We start from the raw sequence: 17,602 nt of genomic DNA on the forward strand, positions 1-17,602 counted from the left end.
GCAGATACTCATTATTGTACTGCTCTCCAGCCCTTTGGTGAACAAACTGCCTCCTGCGGCAGCCAAATATTAAAAATTTTGACTCATCAGTTCAGAGCACCTGCCATTTTTTTGCACCCCAGTTCCTATGTTTTTGTGTATAGTTAAGTCACTTAGCCTTGTTTCCCTGTCAGAGGTATAGCTTTTTTCCCACAATTTTTCCATGAAAAACACTGTAACGGGAGTCACTTTGGGCGGGGGGCCCATGGAACCTAGCTTACCTTAGAGTGTCAGGAGACTCATGGTTCAGCTCTCCAGGCCCCTCTTATGTGTAAGTTACCCTCTCTCTATTAGGGGCACAGGGTGACCTGAGAAGTCCAGTCTGATCTGCACTAATCAGACTCAGTACTCCACCCCTGGACTCAGTATTTCATTTAACCCCTGAACCAGCCAGGTTGTTTACACTATGAATAGAACACTGACATTGGACATTTGAACTGCGTGCAGGCACGCATGCCCAAGTCATAGGAGAGAAGCTCCTTTAACAGGTCTTGCCATGTAGGAAGTGATGTGTATGCCCAATTGCTGTTGTGAATAGTTGTTGAAAAGTTAAATGTTTTAGTACCACTAGTTGTTGGCTGCATGCCCAGATTTTGTTTATAGATATGTTGAAAAGTTTGAATGTACTTGTGCCTTATGTTATTGGATGTAAAGTTTATCCCACCCTGTGTCTCTATGCCAACAAGGAGGGGGAATTAGAAAATAAAAATAAACTGCGCTCAGGAAAAAAAGTAGCTATTAAAAAGAAATATAGAAAACGAAAAATAAAGGCTGCAGCTCTAAGTGGGATACACACACTGGAACAAATATAAAAGAATTAGAAAAGCTGCGCCAATGGACCTATTCTATGTTGCAAAACCACACCGGGAAATATAAATAGGGAATTGGTAGCCCACACAGAAGATGAATATATATGTTACCTAAAAAAATTTTTACATTAACTTTACACAAATACAGCTGCAAGAAATTGTGAAAGAAGTAAAAATAATATACAGCAATTTGCAAAGAGCTGGGACAGGAAAATAAAATCCAGATTGTCCGTGCTTATCAGGTCACCGCAGTGGATCCAAACACAACTGCAAACAAGTGCCCGTCACCAGGATATTGATGCGCTTACCAGATGTAGATAAAATAATAGCCTCAGTATAATATAGCTAAGATAAATTATGATCTCCTGACGATTCCACTATCCCCGGTGGATGGCAGCATCACAGCACTAAGAAACTCTGACGGTCAGCAATCAGTTGTTTCTCCAACGTCAGCCCCAGAAAGAAAAAAGTACCTCCATAGCGTAAAACCATTCACATAGTTTATTTAGAGATTAAAATAATGCACTTACATACGAACTTGTTAAAACAGCATCAAATCGTAACAGCCGGCCGGCATTCAAAAAAGCGTCACGTCCTCCCCTCGTAAAGCGTGGTGGCGTCACTGCGTACCTTCCCAGACGCGTTTCGTCATAGGTGACGTTATCAATGGGGAACGGGCAACGTAGCAACGCACCACCATTTATACCCAGACCTCGTTCTGAGATGCAAGGTCCGGCCTACACCGCCATCTTAACTAATGGCAAAACCTAAAGAATTCCATATTGAAGAAGGGAAAAAAGGTAAACAAAAGAGGACATACTATAAATATGGCTCACAATGGCAGATTCACAACATCCGGTTGAAACTGTGCGCAGAGACACAGAACGAATCATCCGGTTGAAACTGTGCTCAGAGACACAGAACAAATCATAATACCTTTGGCAATAAGTAAGCCATACCTCAAATAGAATTCTAAAAACGGAGGAACTAAACACATAATAGCATGATGTGCATATATATATATATATATATATATATATATATATATATATATATATATATATATATATATATATATAGAATCCTCCATATAGAAGAATCTATATGAAAAATAAATTAAACTTAAATGTAGTATAAAAAATATGCATGTGTGAAAGATAACTCAATATCCTCACCTAAACGTAATAATATTATATACAAAGGTTTTCCGATATATAATAAAAAAACCTTTATATATCAGATAAAAAATAATAATATAATAAAAAGTGACTGTGCTCATACCCTAAATTGAAAAGTATATATATATGAAAATTAAAGTGGAAAAATTAATATAGATACATCAAAATTAATTGTAGTGTGAGAAAGTGCATATGTGAAGGTTAACTTGATATCCTCACATAAACTTTATTAATAAAAAAATTTCCTTTCTCAACTATATAACAAAAGAAAAATTTTTTTTCCTTTATATATATTAAAAAATAATTAAAAAATAATACTATAAAAGAGTGTACATATCCTCATACCATAAATTAAATGGTGTATATAAAGAATTAAGGTGAAAAATTGATAACCCACAAAGAGTGTGTACAATCATTAGTCCACACATTTTCCTACTGTTTAAGGCCTATCTCACATCTCAGAGCGAGTTTACATAGACACAATGGCCTTAAGCAAGCCCATAACACAAAACAAGTCTATACAGATGTAATAAAAACAAAACCACCCATGTCACATTGAATGGTAAACAGAACTAGCGAAAACTAATAAAAGAAACACATTCAGGAATTATCTATGAAGGCAATAATATCGGTATCAATGTTCAATCCATATGGAGTATATGATTTTAAAACGGAGGGGGAATTGTCTCCAGCGATATATACTTGTGTCTTTTCTTCAAATAAAGTCATATGCCCTGTACACACGACCGGTTTTGCCGTCGGAAAAAACTCTGAAGGTTTTTCCGATGGCGTTACGACGGAATTCCGCTCAAGCTGTCTTGCATACACACGGTCACACCAAATTCCGACCCTCCAGAACACGGTAACGTACAACACGTATGATGGGACTAGAAAACGGAAGTTCAATAGCCAGTAGCCAATAACCAATAGCTTCCGTCTCGTACTTGCTTCGGAGCATGCATCATTTTTGGTGCGTCGGAACAGCGTACAGGGGATCGTTTTTTTCAATAGTAATTTTTTCCATTGGAAAAATATAGAACATGTCAACTAGTCCGTCTGAATTTCCAACCGAAAAAGTCAGATGGGGCATACACACGGTTGGAATATACAAAGAAAAACTCTTATTGTACTCTTTCTGATGCAAATTCTGCTCGTGTGTACGCGGCATTATGCTTTTATTCACCCTACACTGCTGTCTTGACAAGTGACTGGGTGAGCTGAGGGATCTTGGATTGTACTGGTACCAGGCAAGGGAAGGTCATACAGCAGACATACTCCTCGGGAGTACAGGGGTCTGTAACAACCACTTCTGGCCAGACTTCTCCAGACAGTAGATGGGTGTACCTGGGCCCCACTGGTTTCTGCCAGTACTGTGTTGATGTACTGTATACTAGTGATGGACAAACTTCTGATGGGACATTTCGCGAACGCGAAACGCGAACGCGGCCGAAAGTTCGCGAACCGCAAAGTTCGTGGCAGGCCCCATTGACTTCAATGGCAGGCGAACTTTACAAACCTACAGATGATATTTCCAGCCACAAAATAATTACTAGCTGTGAACACATAGTCCCACCACATGGCCACTGACATAACACATGTATGAAGTGAATCTGGGATCGACAACTACAAGCATTCTTTTTTTGTATGTGAAATTCTGACAATTCAGGACTCAGGAGCGCATGAAGGCAATGGAGGAGAGGGAAGGTCAGGGTAGGCTAAGAAGAGGGTGCAGGAGATGATCACCAGCACCGTGATATAGAGCACTGACACCAGCACCTTGATATAGAGCACTGACACCAGCACCGTGATAGAGTGCACTAACACCTGCACCGTGATAGAGAGCACTGACATCAGCACCGTGACATAAAGCACTGACATCAGCACCGTGACATAGAGCACTGACACCAGCACCGTGATAGAGTGCACTGACACCAGCACCGTGATAGAGTGCACTGACACCAGCACCGTGATAGAGAGCACTGACATCAGCACCGTGATAGAGAGCACTAACATCAGCACCGTGACATAAAGCACTGACACCAGCACCGTGATATAGAGCACTGACACCTGCACCGTGATAGAGTGCACTGACACCAGCACCATGATAGAGAGAACTGACAGCACCGTGATCAAGACCACTGACATAAGCACCGTGATATAGAGCACTGACATAAGCACCGTGATAGAGAGAACTGACATCAGCACCATGATATAAAGCACTGACACCAGCACCATGATATAGAGCACTGACACCTGCGCCGTGATAGAGAGAACTGACATCAGCACCATGATATAAAGCACTGACACCAGCACCGTGATATAGGGCACTGGCATCAGCACCGTGATAGAGTGATCTGACACCAGCACCGTGATATAGGGCACTGACATCAGCACCGTGATAGAGTCCAATGACACCTGCACCGTGATAGAGTGCACTGACACCTGCAGCAGCACTGATACCAGCAACTTGCTGCTGGGCCCCAAAAATATGACACCGCTCAACCTCTTAAAACAGAAGGGTACGGGCATATAGTACGGTGTGCTTTTTTTGTTCAAAGAAGTGTGCCAAATGTAGAAAGAAGGTCTGTGTGCTCGATTAAAAAAATCGTTTATAGAGATATACATGGTCTACTGGTCACATGTGTTGAATTCCTCCGAGATCCATGCCTCATTCATTTCTATAAATGTGAGGTAGTGAACACTGTCGTGAGCTAGGCGAGTGCGCTTATCGGTCACGATCCCCCCTGCTGCGCTGGACGTCCTTTCGGACAGGACACTGGCCGAGGGGCAAGCCAACAGTTCGATTGCAAATTGGGCAAGCTCTGGCCAGAGGTCAAGCCTGCCCACCCAGTAGTCCAGGGGTTCATCACTCCTCAGAGCGTCCACATTGGCCGTTAACCCGATGTAGTCGGACACCTGTCGGTCTAGGCGTTCCCTGATGCTGGATCTGGATGACACCTGTCGATGGGTCGGCTGAAAGAATGACCTCATATCAGAAGTCCCCAACACATCTTCAAACCGGCCTCTTCTTGCAGGCGCTGTTGGATTGGTACCCGCAACTCCTTCTCTGGGAGTGGGAATTGCTCCTCTGCCAGCGCACGCAAAAGCAGAATGCAGCATTTCTCGAAGCAAGGCCTAGAAGTGCTCCATTCTGACAGCCCTCTGTGAAGGCGGTAACATTTCCACCATTTTGTGTTTGTACCGGGGGTCTAAGTACGTTGCCACCCAGTACTGGTCCTTGACCCTTATGCTTTTTATACGGGGGTCCCTGTTAAAACACTGGAGCATGAAGGCCCCCATTTGCACTAAACTGGAAGCGGTGTGGTGGCCTGGCTCCTGCTCATCATCCAGGATAATGTCGTCCTCTTCATTCTCCTCTCCCCATCCACGCACAACAACAGGGATCCCAGAAAGGTTTAAAGCATGCTCTTCTTGCTCCTCCTCATCCGCCCCGGCACCATCCTCCTCTGACTCCTCTTCAGACTCCTGTTGTTGACTTGTCTCAGATAGAGTAGCCCCCCCTGGGAATTCATCCAGCATTGCGACTTCCTCATCTTCCCCTTCCTGCTCCTCCACAGCTTGATCAATGACACAACGCAATGCACGCTCCATAAAGAAGGCATAAGGTACCATGTCACTGATGGCGCCATGGGTGCGACTGACCAGTTTGGTGATCTCCTTAAATGGCCGCAGAAGCCTGCATGCGTCGCACATGAGCAGCCACTGGCGCGGTGAAAAAAACCCCAGCTCCCCAGAACCTGTTCTGCCGCAGAGTTCATACAGGTAGACGTTAACAGCACGTTTCTGCTGGAGCAGCCTATCAAGCATATAGAAGGTTGAGTTCCATCGCGTCGGGCAATCGCAAATAAGACGTCTGACCGGCAGATTGTGTCGCCGCTGAATGTCAGCAAGGCAAACCATGGCTGTGCAAGATCTTCTGAAATGAGCCGAGATTTTCCTTGCCTGCCGCAAGATGTCCTGGACCCCAGGGTATTTGACAACGAATCGCTGCACGACCAAGTTTAAGACGTGTGCCATGCATGGCACGTGCGTAACTTTGCCCTGTTTCAATGCACTAAGCAGATTGGCACCGTTGTCACACACCACTTTACCAACTGTCAAATTGAGCGGTGTTAGCCACTGATCTGCCTGTGAACGCAAAGCTGAAAGGAGTGCCAGGCCAGTGTGGCTCTTGGCTTCCAGGCACAACAGACGCAGCACAGCATGGCAACGTCTCACCTGGCATGTCGAATAGGTTCTGGGGAGCTTGGGCGGTGCAGCGGAAGAGACGCTAGCAGCGGAAAAGGAGGAGTCAGCCGAGGAGGAGAGGGAGGAGGATGGAGTAGGAGGAGGAGGAGAAGAAGAGCCAGGCCTGCATGCAATCCGTGGCGGTAAAACCAAATCTACACGGGTGCCACGGCTTACATGCTTGACGGCCGTCAGAAGGTTCACCCAGTGGGCAGTAAAAGTGATATACCTTCCCTGCCCGTGTTTGCTAGACCACGTGTCTCTGGTCAGATGTATCTTGGCACCAACACTGTGTGCCAGAGATACATTCACTTGCCGCTGAACATGGCCATATAGCTCTGGGATGCCCTTCTGTGAGAAATACTTCCTTCCTGGGACCTTCCATTGTGGTGTTCCAATGGCCACAAATTTGCGAAAGGCCTCCGAGTCCACCAGTTTATATGGCAGTAGTTGGCGGGCTATGAGTTCTGACAAGCCAGCCGTCAACCGTTGGGGAAGAGGGTTATCCGGCGTCATCATTTTTTTACGCTTGAACATTTGGACCACGGAAGCCTGCCTTTTTGCAGAAAAACGTGAGCTTGGCGTGATGGAAGGTGGAGTGGAGGACAATTGTGAGGAGAGAGGAGAAGAAGTAGAAGATGAGGCTGGACGGTGAGAGCCTGGAGTGTGGCTTTGTGTGTTCCATTGCTCCCACTGGGCTCGGTGATGGCAGCTCATGTGCCTTCTTAAGGCAGTCGTCCCTAGGTGAGTGTTGGGCTTACCGCGACTTATGCGTTGACTGCAAAGATTGCAGATGGCAACACTATTGTCAGCAGCGGACACGTTAAAAAAAAGCCCACACTGCGGAGCCATGTGCCGGCGTCCTGGGAGCGCCAGATGTGACCGTACATGGTCGATGCCTCGCTCCTGATACATTAGCAGTCTGCTTTGTCCCTCCTGTGCAATGTAAGTTATTCCTGCTTCTCCTCCCTATCTGCTGGTCCATATCTCCCTCTGAACTCCCCTCCTCTTCCTCTCTTGTGGGCACCCACGTGACATCACTAGACACGTCATCATCAACGTCACCTTCCCCACCGCTATAATTAGAGATCTCGGAGTAGGCAGCAACACCGGGGACCAACCTCCTCCTTGGGCTGATCTGGGTACTGTCGTCAGACTGCTGAGTGGCGGTTGTTGCTACCTCCTCTTCCTGATCCAATGCCAAGAGTGGCTGCGCATCAGAAATGTCTTGATATGGATCGGAAAATAATTCCTGTGACTCAAGCAGAAGGTATGTGGTGGTGGTGGTGGTGGTGTTGGTGGTAGTGTCTTTGGGGATGCACATAGCAGAGAGTGAAGAAGAGGGTGCAGATCGAGAGGATGAGGAGGGTGCAGAAGAGTAATGCTGAGTGAGCCACTCAACCAAGTCTGGTGCTTCCTTTGACGTAATCGCACACACCTTCTGCAATTTCCCACTTTGGCTCAAGCCTTTGCTCCTGCCCTACCCCTACCACCCCTGCGGAATGGCCTGCCTCTTCCTCTGCCTGTCATTTTTTAAATGACCCTGTGACAAAAGTCTCTAGAGAAGTGCAGTATGTATGTGGAAGAAGGTATATAACACCCCACTTCAATCTGTTGTTTTTGGGGGCCACTGGTCTATCACACCAGTTACAATACTTTTTTATTTGATTGCGTTTATCACTCTTTGTAGTATCGCTGCAGAACCACTCAGCAGTCACAATGCTGCACAGTGGAAACGCACTATACTATGCTTTCTATATGTGCAAGTATTTTATACGTGTATTACACAACTATATACTGCACACCAAATAGTACACATATACCAGTCCTTAAGGACCTTTGTGGAACTAGTAGCTAGGGATTAGCAGACTGTACCTCAGTCCCTACACTGATAAAGGCCTGCTGCAGAATAGGGCAGCAGTCAGCAGTAGTGCACCACAACCCTATATATTGTGGACCTATAGCAGTCCTTATAAGGACCTTTGTGGAACTAGTAGCTAGTGATTGGCAGACTGTACCTCAGTCCCTACACTGATAAAGGACTGCTGCAGAATAGGGCAGCAGTCAGCAGTAGTGCACCACAACCCTATATATTGTGGACCTATACCAGTCTTTAAGGACCTTTGTGGAACTAGTAGCTAGGGATTAGCAGACTGTACCTCACTCAACCCTATATACTGTACTACTCTATACCATACCAGTCCTTAAAAGGACCTTTGTGGAACTAGTAGCTAGTGATTAGCAGACTGTACCTCACTCAACCCTATATACTGTATTACTCTATACCATACCAGTCCTTAAAAGGACCTTTGTGGAACTAGTAGCTAGTGATTAGCAGACTGTACCTCACTCAACCCTATATACTGTACTACTCTATACCATACCAGTTCTTAAAAGGACCTTTGTGGAACTAGTAGCTAGTGATTAGCAGACTACCTCAGTCCCTACACTGATAAAGGACTGCTGCAGAATAGGGCAGCAGTCAGCAGTAGTGCACCACAACCCTATATATTGTGGACCTATACCAGTCCTTAAGGACCTTTGTGGAACTAGTAGCTAGGGATTAGCAGACTGTACCTCAGTCCCTATACTGATAAAGGACTGCTGCAGAATAGGGCAGCAGTCAAGTATAATATTCTTTCTATATTTGGAAGAAAGAATATTATACGTGTACAACCCTATATACTGTCCTACTCCTATACCATACCAGTCCTTAAAAGGACCTTTGTGGACCTAATAGTAACAGCTAATGATTAAACTGACTGTCCTTCCCTGCTACACACAGCGTCCTGTCCCTCCCTGCACTCACTAAAGACAGGCTGCTGGATTTACAAGCAGTCTACTCAACCCTATATACTGTCCTACTCCTATACCATACCAGTCATTAAAAGGACCTTTGTGGACCTAATAGTAACAGCTAATGATTAAACTGACTGTCCCTCCCTGCTACACACAGACAGGTTGCTGGATTTACACAGCAGTTCGCTCAACCCTATATGCTGTACTACTCTATAACCATACCAGTCCTTAAAATAACTTTTGTGGACCTAATAGCTAGCAATTTGTGTCACTGCGGTCTCTCCCTGCTCCACACAGCAACCTCTCCCTATAGTGACAAAAGAAAGAATGTACAATGGCCGCCGGATCGGGTATATTTATAAGTTAGGGGGAATGTCCAATTGTCCATGTGCAGAAATGTCTCAATTGGCTGTCCTGTACCCCATGATGGATGTGTCATCATGGGTCAAAGTTCTTTCACACTGTAAACACGTAAGTCCACCGGGCGAACAGCGGCAATAGTCCGCCGATTGGGCGAATCGCGAACAGGCAAAATTCGCCGCGAACCGACCGCTGGGCGAACAGTTCGGCCATCCCTACTGTATACTGTGCAAAAGTTTTAGGCAGGTGTGAAGAAATTCTGTAAAGTAAGAATGCTTTTAAAAAATATACACAGGCAGTGCCCTGTTATGGGTTATGAACAATACAGGTTCTGTAGGTTTGTTTTTAAAGGAGAAGTCCAGCCTGAACTTTTTAGACTGGGCTTTTCCTATGGGTCACAGGAGTGCAATTCATCACTGGAATCAGTACAGGCAGCGTGTCATCCCGAAGTCTGGATCCGCCAGCTGCCTGGACAAATGGCAGTCTCAGCCTCTCAGCGAGCTGCTGAGATTGCCCCTCCACAGCTCAGCGCTCCAGTGAGTGTGGAGGAGCAGAGTAGGAGAGATGCTGACTGACAGGCAGTAGCTCTCTGCTTGGGGAGGTGAGAGAACCGAGCCATCGGTGATGTTTGGTTCTCAGTGAAGAGGCAGCGGTGGACAGATGCAGCATCGGCTGCATCCACTTAGGTAAGTATGAATCTAAAATCTAAAAAATAAAAAATCCATATTCTCTTTTAAGTTGAATTTGTATGTAGGTTGGAACAGGTACATTTTTTAAGTATAACTCAAGCCAAAAAAATATATTTTTAAGTTTTGGATAGCATAGGGAAAAGTTAACTGGCAATGCAGCGAGGTAGGATTGCTGACAGACAGTAGCTGACAGCATGCAGTGAGCAGCAAGATGGCCAGTTGGTGGTTTGCGGGACCAGCGTGATGACACACTGCCTCCATTCTTATGAGTCGCATGTAAGTCAAATGTTTGTAACACGTAGACTGCCTGTATTCTAATTGTTTATTTTCTTAAGCTACTTAACTATACATGAAAACATAGAAACGGGGTGCAGAAAAATGACAGCAGGTGCTCTGGACTGGTCAAAATTTTAAATACTGTATACTGTATAATATACATATATAGTTAGTCAGTTTGAAAGAAGACACAAGTCCATTAAGTTCAACCAAAACAAATAAATAAATACAATCCCATATACACAAACCTACTCCCACAGTTGATCCAGAGGAAGGCAAAAAACCCCAGCAAAGCAAGATCCAATTTGGTAGTCGGAAAAAGAGGACGGTGGTGAAGAAGAAAGCCGGGCTCAGCCGCTAGTCAAAGAGCTAGCAAAAGAGCAGAAGATATCAGAGGAGTCCAGCGAGAAGACCTCCGAAGACGGAAGAAGACCCCCGGAGCTGTGCAATAAACTATTTTAACCCTTGTGTGTTGTGTTTTTTTTTTTCACAGGTGAATGGGTAGGGGTACATTGTACCCCATACTCATTCACATAGGGTGGGGGGCCGGGACCCCTCTATGTTGAGGCACACGGCCTGGTACGGCTCGGGGGGGGGGCGCTCACTCGTCCCCACCCCCTTTCCTGGCCGGCCGGGTAGCACACTCGGATAAGGGTCTGGGGTATGGATCTGGGGGGGACCCCCACGCCGTTTTTTCGGCAAAGGGGGTTCCCCTTCAAATCCATACCAGAGCTAAGGGCCTGGTATGCTCTTGGAGGGGGAATCCATGCCAGTTTTTTTTTTTTTATTTGGAGTGGAGTTCCCCCTTGAGAGCTCAGTCTCTGATTGGCCACGCCAAAAGTCGCCTGGCCTGGGGCGACTTAAAGTCGTGTTGTAAGTCGCCCCAAGTTGTGTTCAAGTTGCCTCCAAAAGTCGTGTTGAAAGTCGTGTTGCCCCTGTGTGAACCGAGCCTTATGGCAACCTCCAGCAGGATAATGCACCATGTCACAAAGCTCAAATCATCTCACCACTGGTTTCTTGAACATGACAATGAGTTCACTGTAATCCAATGGCCTCCATAGTCACCAGATCTCAATCCAATAGAGCACCTTTGGGATGTGGTAGAATGGTAGATTAGCATCATGGATGTGCAGCCAACAAATCTGCAGCAACTGCGTGATGCTATCATGTCAATATAGACCAAATTCTCTGAGAAATGTTTCCAACACCTTGTTGAACCTATGCCAGGAAGAATGAAGTCAGTTCTGAAGGCAAAAGGGTGCCCAACCCGGTACTAGCAAGGTGTACCTAATAAAGTGGCCAGTGAGTGTATATTTAACTGTGTGCTATTTTCTCACAATACATATTTAACCATTTCTATATATATTTGATTGAACTAGTCAGGATATTACAGAAATACTTAAATTTTTAACAGAAACCTTACTTGTTTTTCCAATTTTAGGCCACTGTTGTAGCACTGCAAGCCCTAACTCAATACAAAACTGATGTTGTTACTGATGCAGATGTAAATTTGAATGTAAAACTAGTTGTAGAAGGAAGAGCAGACCCTGTGGAATATACTATTATAAACAATGATGCGTATTTGGAAAGAACAGAAAAGGTAGGTGCTAGATAATCCTGCCTTGGAATTCAACAGTCATGTATATTTTTAGTACATTTTTAGTGGGGGCCCATCATTGATAAAAGAGGGTAGAGCTTTTCAAAAGAGTCCATGATACCTACACTCCTGCTTATGAATGATTTTTTTTTATTATTATTTTGTATTTGTATTTAACAGTACATACAAGGCAATTGCCTGGACTAGTGAAGTTAGGACAGGATCACAAACATTTAAAATAGAATTTTGCAAAAATTCCTACTGCCCTCCCCCTTCTCCAACAATTGAGAGTCAAAACCTAATAAAATAGACTTAAAAATAATGAAAAGATTAAAAGAACAATATATACTTACAAACGTGATTGATATAAACACATGTCACAACGAATGTCCTCCACTGCATGAAGGTCTAACATCTATTGGGCCTGCCAGAAGACCAGGAGGTATCCAAACAGCTGCCACCTTTTAAGGGCAAACTCTCTTCATCAGAGCCAAAAATAGTGGATGCTCTGCTGGCGCTGATAAAGAGGGTTCACCCTTGAAACTCGTCAGCTGTTTGAATACCTCCTAGTCTTCTGGCAGGACCGATGGACATTAAAGTCATTTTCTGGGGGCTGCTGCACACAGAAAACGGCACATAGAATAAAGAAATTAATATATGGATATTAAGATAAGGGACCTTCTGCCTTTACAACCACTTTAATGCATTCTATATATTAAGGTAAAAAAAACCTTCTGCATGCAGCTCCTCCCCAGCCCCCTTATACTTATCTGAGCCTGATATCGATCCAGTGATGTATCCGAGAGCAGCAGCTCTCTATCAAAGTTTAAATGTTCTAACAGTTTCCATTGTTACTTGTTTTATGGTAGTAACCAGAGTTTTCTTTTATTTAAAAACAAAGGGGTCTATTTACTAAAGGCAAATAAATGATGAACTTTGCATGTGCAGCTTGCACTCTGCAAGGGCATTAGCACCAGAGCTTAGTAAATGAGGTGAAGTTTCCCTTTGGGAAAAAAAGCATTTTTGCTTGTACGTGATTGGATGATAGAAGTCAGCAGAGCTTCCCATCATTTACTAAATTCCCTTGCAGAGTGAAAACTGCATTAGAAAAGTGCACAGTCTATTTACCATTAGTAAATCAAACCCATAGTATTAGAACATGGCACCTTTTACACTGTATCAGATAAACCATTAAAACATACAGATGATCTTTTGACAAAACAGGAACCACATATTGCTGCTTCTTTAAGCCTACTAAATAAGACAACCTGGTGCAAACATAAAGGGAAATTGTACAGTATTTAGGGAAAAAATCATAGTGCGAGTTAACCTGGACAAAGAATAAGCCTACTATCCATGGTATATTGGGCTGGATATATGGATAAGTACCATAGGTAATGAACATAGTGTCTCGGGTGCGAGGCATGAAGTAATGTTTCATTTGTTTCAGATTCCGGGAAACAGAGACCTCAATTTTACTATAACAGGACATGGAGAGTGCACTGTAACAGTAAGCTTCCATTTTGAGTTGTTGATGAATTTGCAAGGTGTTCCTTTTTTTTATATGATTTCCACAGCTCTTATGACATTATAAAGCACAAATAAATTTCACAACCCCATATTTAAACCTGACTGTATATAAATATTTCTAGAGTCCATTAGGTGAAAGATTGTTTCAAGCGTTTTTAACATGGTACGTACTTTTCATATTACATTGTACCTGTGCATTTGCTCTCATACTGATGGATACTATATACAGCACTGGTATGTTACCCCAATCTGATTTTTCTAGTAGTTATATTGTAATTCCCTGGTGTCACATAGGTGTATATCTTCCAAATTTAGAATCCTGCTTATCTACTACCTCTCTGTATACCATTAAAGTGGCACTTCACTCTCCCAATCAACCCTGACTATTTTTAATCCTCATACTGCTAGCATTAGCAAATAGATAGGAACTTTTATCATATTTATTAATATTAACTTGTTTTTTTCTTTGCATTTCTTCAGTTACTTCCTGGTTTCTGGCCTAGGCGAATTACGTCATACATCCCAGGAGTCTTTAGGAGGGGGGGAGGGGCTTTCTCAGCTAAACACACCCTCTCCTGCATGCATTCCTGAGCTAAGGGCAGATGTATTCCAGGAAGTAAATGCTACATGAATCATCTGCCCTTACTCAAGATGGCCAAAGCCAGGAATGCTAGAGGGGTGTTTCTCTACAAAATGAAGACATGGATGGTTGGGGGTGGTTACTTTGAATATTAAAAATCTATTAAATAGCATTTAAATAGCATTTTTGGTTTGTGGTACTCAGATGAAGTGTAGTTCCACTTTAACTACATAATGGTCATAAATAAAGAAATTCCTGTCAAACATGGATTACAATACAGCATTGGCCTACAATTGATACCAGCCACAAGGCCCAAAGTAACAATTGTTTTTTGGCATTTGAGAGCTAATAGTTTAACTACACTTATACATTTGTAAATATGGTGTACATGGGTATAATGTTATTATTGTAACATTGATTATAGTAGTAAAATGCATATGAACATCTTATGAAGCCCAAATAGCGGGCAAGCCATAAAATGATTGCACTGTATGGCTGTAGTCCTGGTGTTCATTTTTTTTATTTGTGTTTTAGGTAATGACAGTTTATTATTCTTTGCTAACTTCTGAAAAGAAATGTAATGGATTTATGCTTCAAGCAGAGGTGACAGCAGATGGTAAGACTGGATTATATATGCCCCATCTTAAATTGAAAACATTAATTAACCACTTCAATACGAGGCCAATTCTGGCACTCCTCTCCTACATGTAAGAATCATCATTTTATGCTAGAAAATTACTCAGAACCACCAAACATTATAGAGACCCTAGGGAATAAAATGGAGGTCATTTCAACTTTTTATGTTGCATAGTATTTGCGCAGAAATTTTTCAAACGTGTTTTTTTTGGGAAAATAAACTATTTCATGAATTAAAAAACAAAACACTAATGTTAGCCCAATTTTTGCTGTATAATGTGAAATATGATGTTACTCTGAGTAAATAGTATTTATTTAACATGTCACACTTTAAAACTGCACATTTGTGGAATGGCCCCAAACTTCGCGACTTAAAAATCTCCACAGGCAACATTTGATTTTTTTTTACAGTTTACCTGTTTAGAGTTACAGAGGAGGTCTTGGGATAGAATTGCTGCTCTCGCTCCAACATTCACAGCGATATCTCACATATGTGGTTTGAAAATTTACATATTACATTACATATTACACAACGTACGTATGCGTTTGCTCTTGCGTGCAAGCATGCAGGGACAAGGGCATTTTAAAATGTTGTTATTGTTTATTTTATTTTATTTTTTTTACACTTTCCCTTAAAAAAAATAAAAATAATTTCATCACTTTTCTTTCTATTACAAGGAATGTAAACATCCCTAGGAATAGGGCCTGACAGGTCCTCCTTACAGAGAGACCCCACATCTCTCCTTTAGCCTGGAAAGACAGATTAAAAAAAAAACTCTTTTGCCTTTCCAGCCAAATATATCGCAGTGTTTCCAACTGTAGGGGCGGACGTGACGGCCCCCAAAGGTCATAGAGACTGCCAGGTACCATCTGGTCTGCAATATTCTCTGTGGCGAACTTCTGCCACCAGCGGATTCCTGCTTCAGCTTGCCGATCGCACGGCCAAGCCAGTAGAAGCACCTTAGGGAGCATCCCCTCCCACCCCTAAAAACAATCAAGCGGTTGAGCAACCGCTATTATTGTTCTTACAGTGAAGGGAATCCCTGGCTGAAAAGATTGATATCTGAATGATGTCTATAACTGCAGGCATCATTCAGATATCCCCCACTCAAAGCCCAGGACACGACATATGGCGTACTGCGGTATGGAATCGGTTAAATATCGGTGACATGCTTAAACGGGTATTAAACCCAAAAACAAAACTGTAATATATTGCAACTTACCAATCATTAGATTTGGTGTCTGCATTTGTTTTCCTCTCCGTTTTCACCTGGTGATCTGGCCAGTAACACATCTCCTGTGCTCCTCCTCTGAATGATGAAAGGAGCACAGTGGGAACATTTGGACAACAGCATTGTCAGTCTGGGGGTTGTGTTAAATGGACTGGCAGATTTAAATACACTAAATTAAACCAAACTTCAGCAGAAGGTCACTCACCGTGAATATGTCAGACTTTCATGAAGTGAAACAATGATCTGTATGGCCTGAAGTAGGGAAGAAGCTTGATCCACTGTAAAATATCACTTTATGTGATATAAAACAGTTCCCTGCAGATATAATCAGTGCATAGAACTTGCCTGGGTAAATATTTTACAATATGACATACAATTATAAACTAATCAAAAGCGAAGGGAAGGAAAAAATGAGTCCAAATAATAATAAAGTGCTTAGTCCCGATGAAGTTGGATAACATCCACTGTGTGAAATTCAGCATAAAGACTAGTGCTGTGTATATCTGCAGCAAATTGCAGTCACTCTGTGTGGACCCAATCACCACGTGTGATTGCCCTGAGGGCTCATAGTACATAACTCATATATTCAGCACATCTCATTTTGTGACACTGCTTTGCGCATATCGGTACCCCTCCAGTGTTCATCTATTTTAAATATGCCACAGAACGTAAGCAGCCTGGGGTTATTATGTAGCCTAAAATGATTTGAAAGGCTATGTTCCCTGAAGCCCTTTTTATGTTATTAACCACTTGCCGGCTGCCCTATAACAAATTGACGGTGGCAAAGTGGTTGCATAATCCTGATCGGACGTCATATGACGTGATCAGGATTATGAGTCGCTGCGTGCCCGCGGGGGCGCGCATCGCGGCGATCGTTGTTGCGGGGTGTCCAGGGCAGGATTTAGGGTGGTCGGGGCCCCTGGGCTTGAGCCACTTTTGGGCCCTACCTGCTATACATTACCGTATAACACGCGCTGGCGTATAACACACACCCAAAGTTTAGGAGGGAAGTTTGAGGAAAAAAAACCTTACATTTAAATGCCCATCAATGCAGCCTTGTCAGTGTCATTTGCAGCCTTGTCGTCATTGCAGTCTTGAAGTTTAAAAATGGCGCCGCAGAGATACAGAGTCCTGTGTATCTTTGCGGCTCTCGGGTCTGCTCGCAGTCCCAAGCGGAGCCGAGAGTAGCCGAGTATACTTGGCTCGGCTCACAGACATCCCAACTAGGGATGAGCTCCAGCGTGTTCGCACACTCCACGTGCAGTGCCCGCCAGGAAGTCGGCGCAGCGCTGCGCGAATCACAGGCAGTGAGACATTGCCCGGATGTGTGCTGCATTGCGCTGACTTCCTGGCGGGCTCTGCACATAGTGTGTGAACACGCCGGAGCTCATCCCTAATCCCAACCTGCAAAAACTAATTTCAGGGAGGTGACGCAACAAGACCCCCCCACATGACACATTAATATATGTGTGAACATTTTCTGTGTATGTGTGTATAATGTCACTCATATGCAGCCTATGTCACACATATACACCTCATATCACTCACATACAGCCTATGTAGGCTGTGTGTGTGTGTGAGTGATGTGAGTTGTATATGTGTAAGACACGGTACAAGAGAGGATCAGAG

The 17,602-nt window shown here is 43.6% G+C and overlaps 1 protein-coding gene across 1 annotated transcript in view; it reads left to right on the forward strand.

The window, feature by feature from the left end:
• LOC143974836 (complement C3-like) overlaps positions 1-17,602 on the forward strand; it is a 332,677-nt gene that overhangs the window by 272,185 nt on the left and 42,890 nt on the right. The window contains exons 30-32 of the mRNA XM_077476590.1: positions 11,840-11,998; positions 13,446-13,505; positions 14,640-14,721. Coding sequence (XP_077332716.1) covers positions 11,840-11,998; positions 13,446-13,505; positions 14,640-14,721 — 301 coding nt within the window. The remainder of the gene's footprint in view (positions 1-11,839; positions 11,999-13,445; positions 13,506-14,639; positions 14,722-17,602) is intronic.

Source organism: Lithobates pipiens, unplaced genomic scaffold, assembly GCF_037356315.1.
Source record: "Lithobates pipiens isolate NorthernLeopardFrog02 unplaced genomic scaffold, aLitPip1_a1.2 Scaffold_13, whole genome shotgun sequence".
Classification (NCBI taxonomy): domain Eukaryota; kingdom Metazoa; phylum Chordata; class Amphibia; order Anura; family Ranidae; genus Lithobates; species Lithobates pipiens.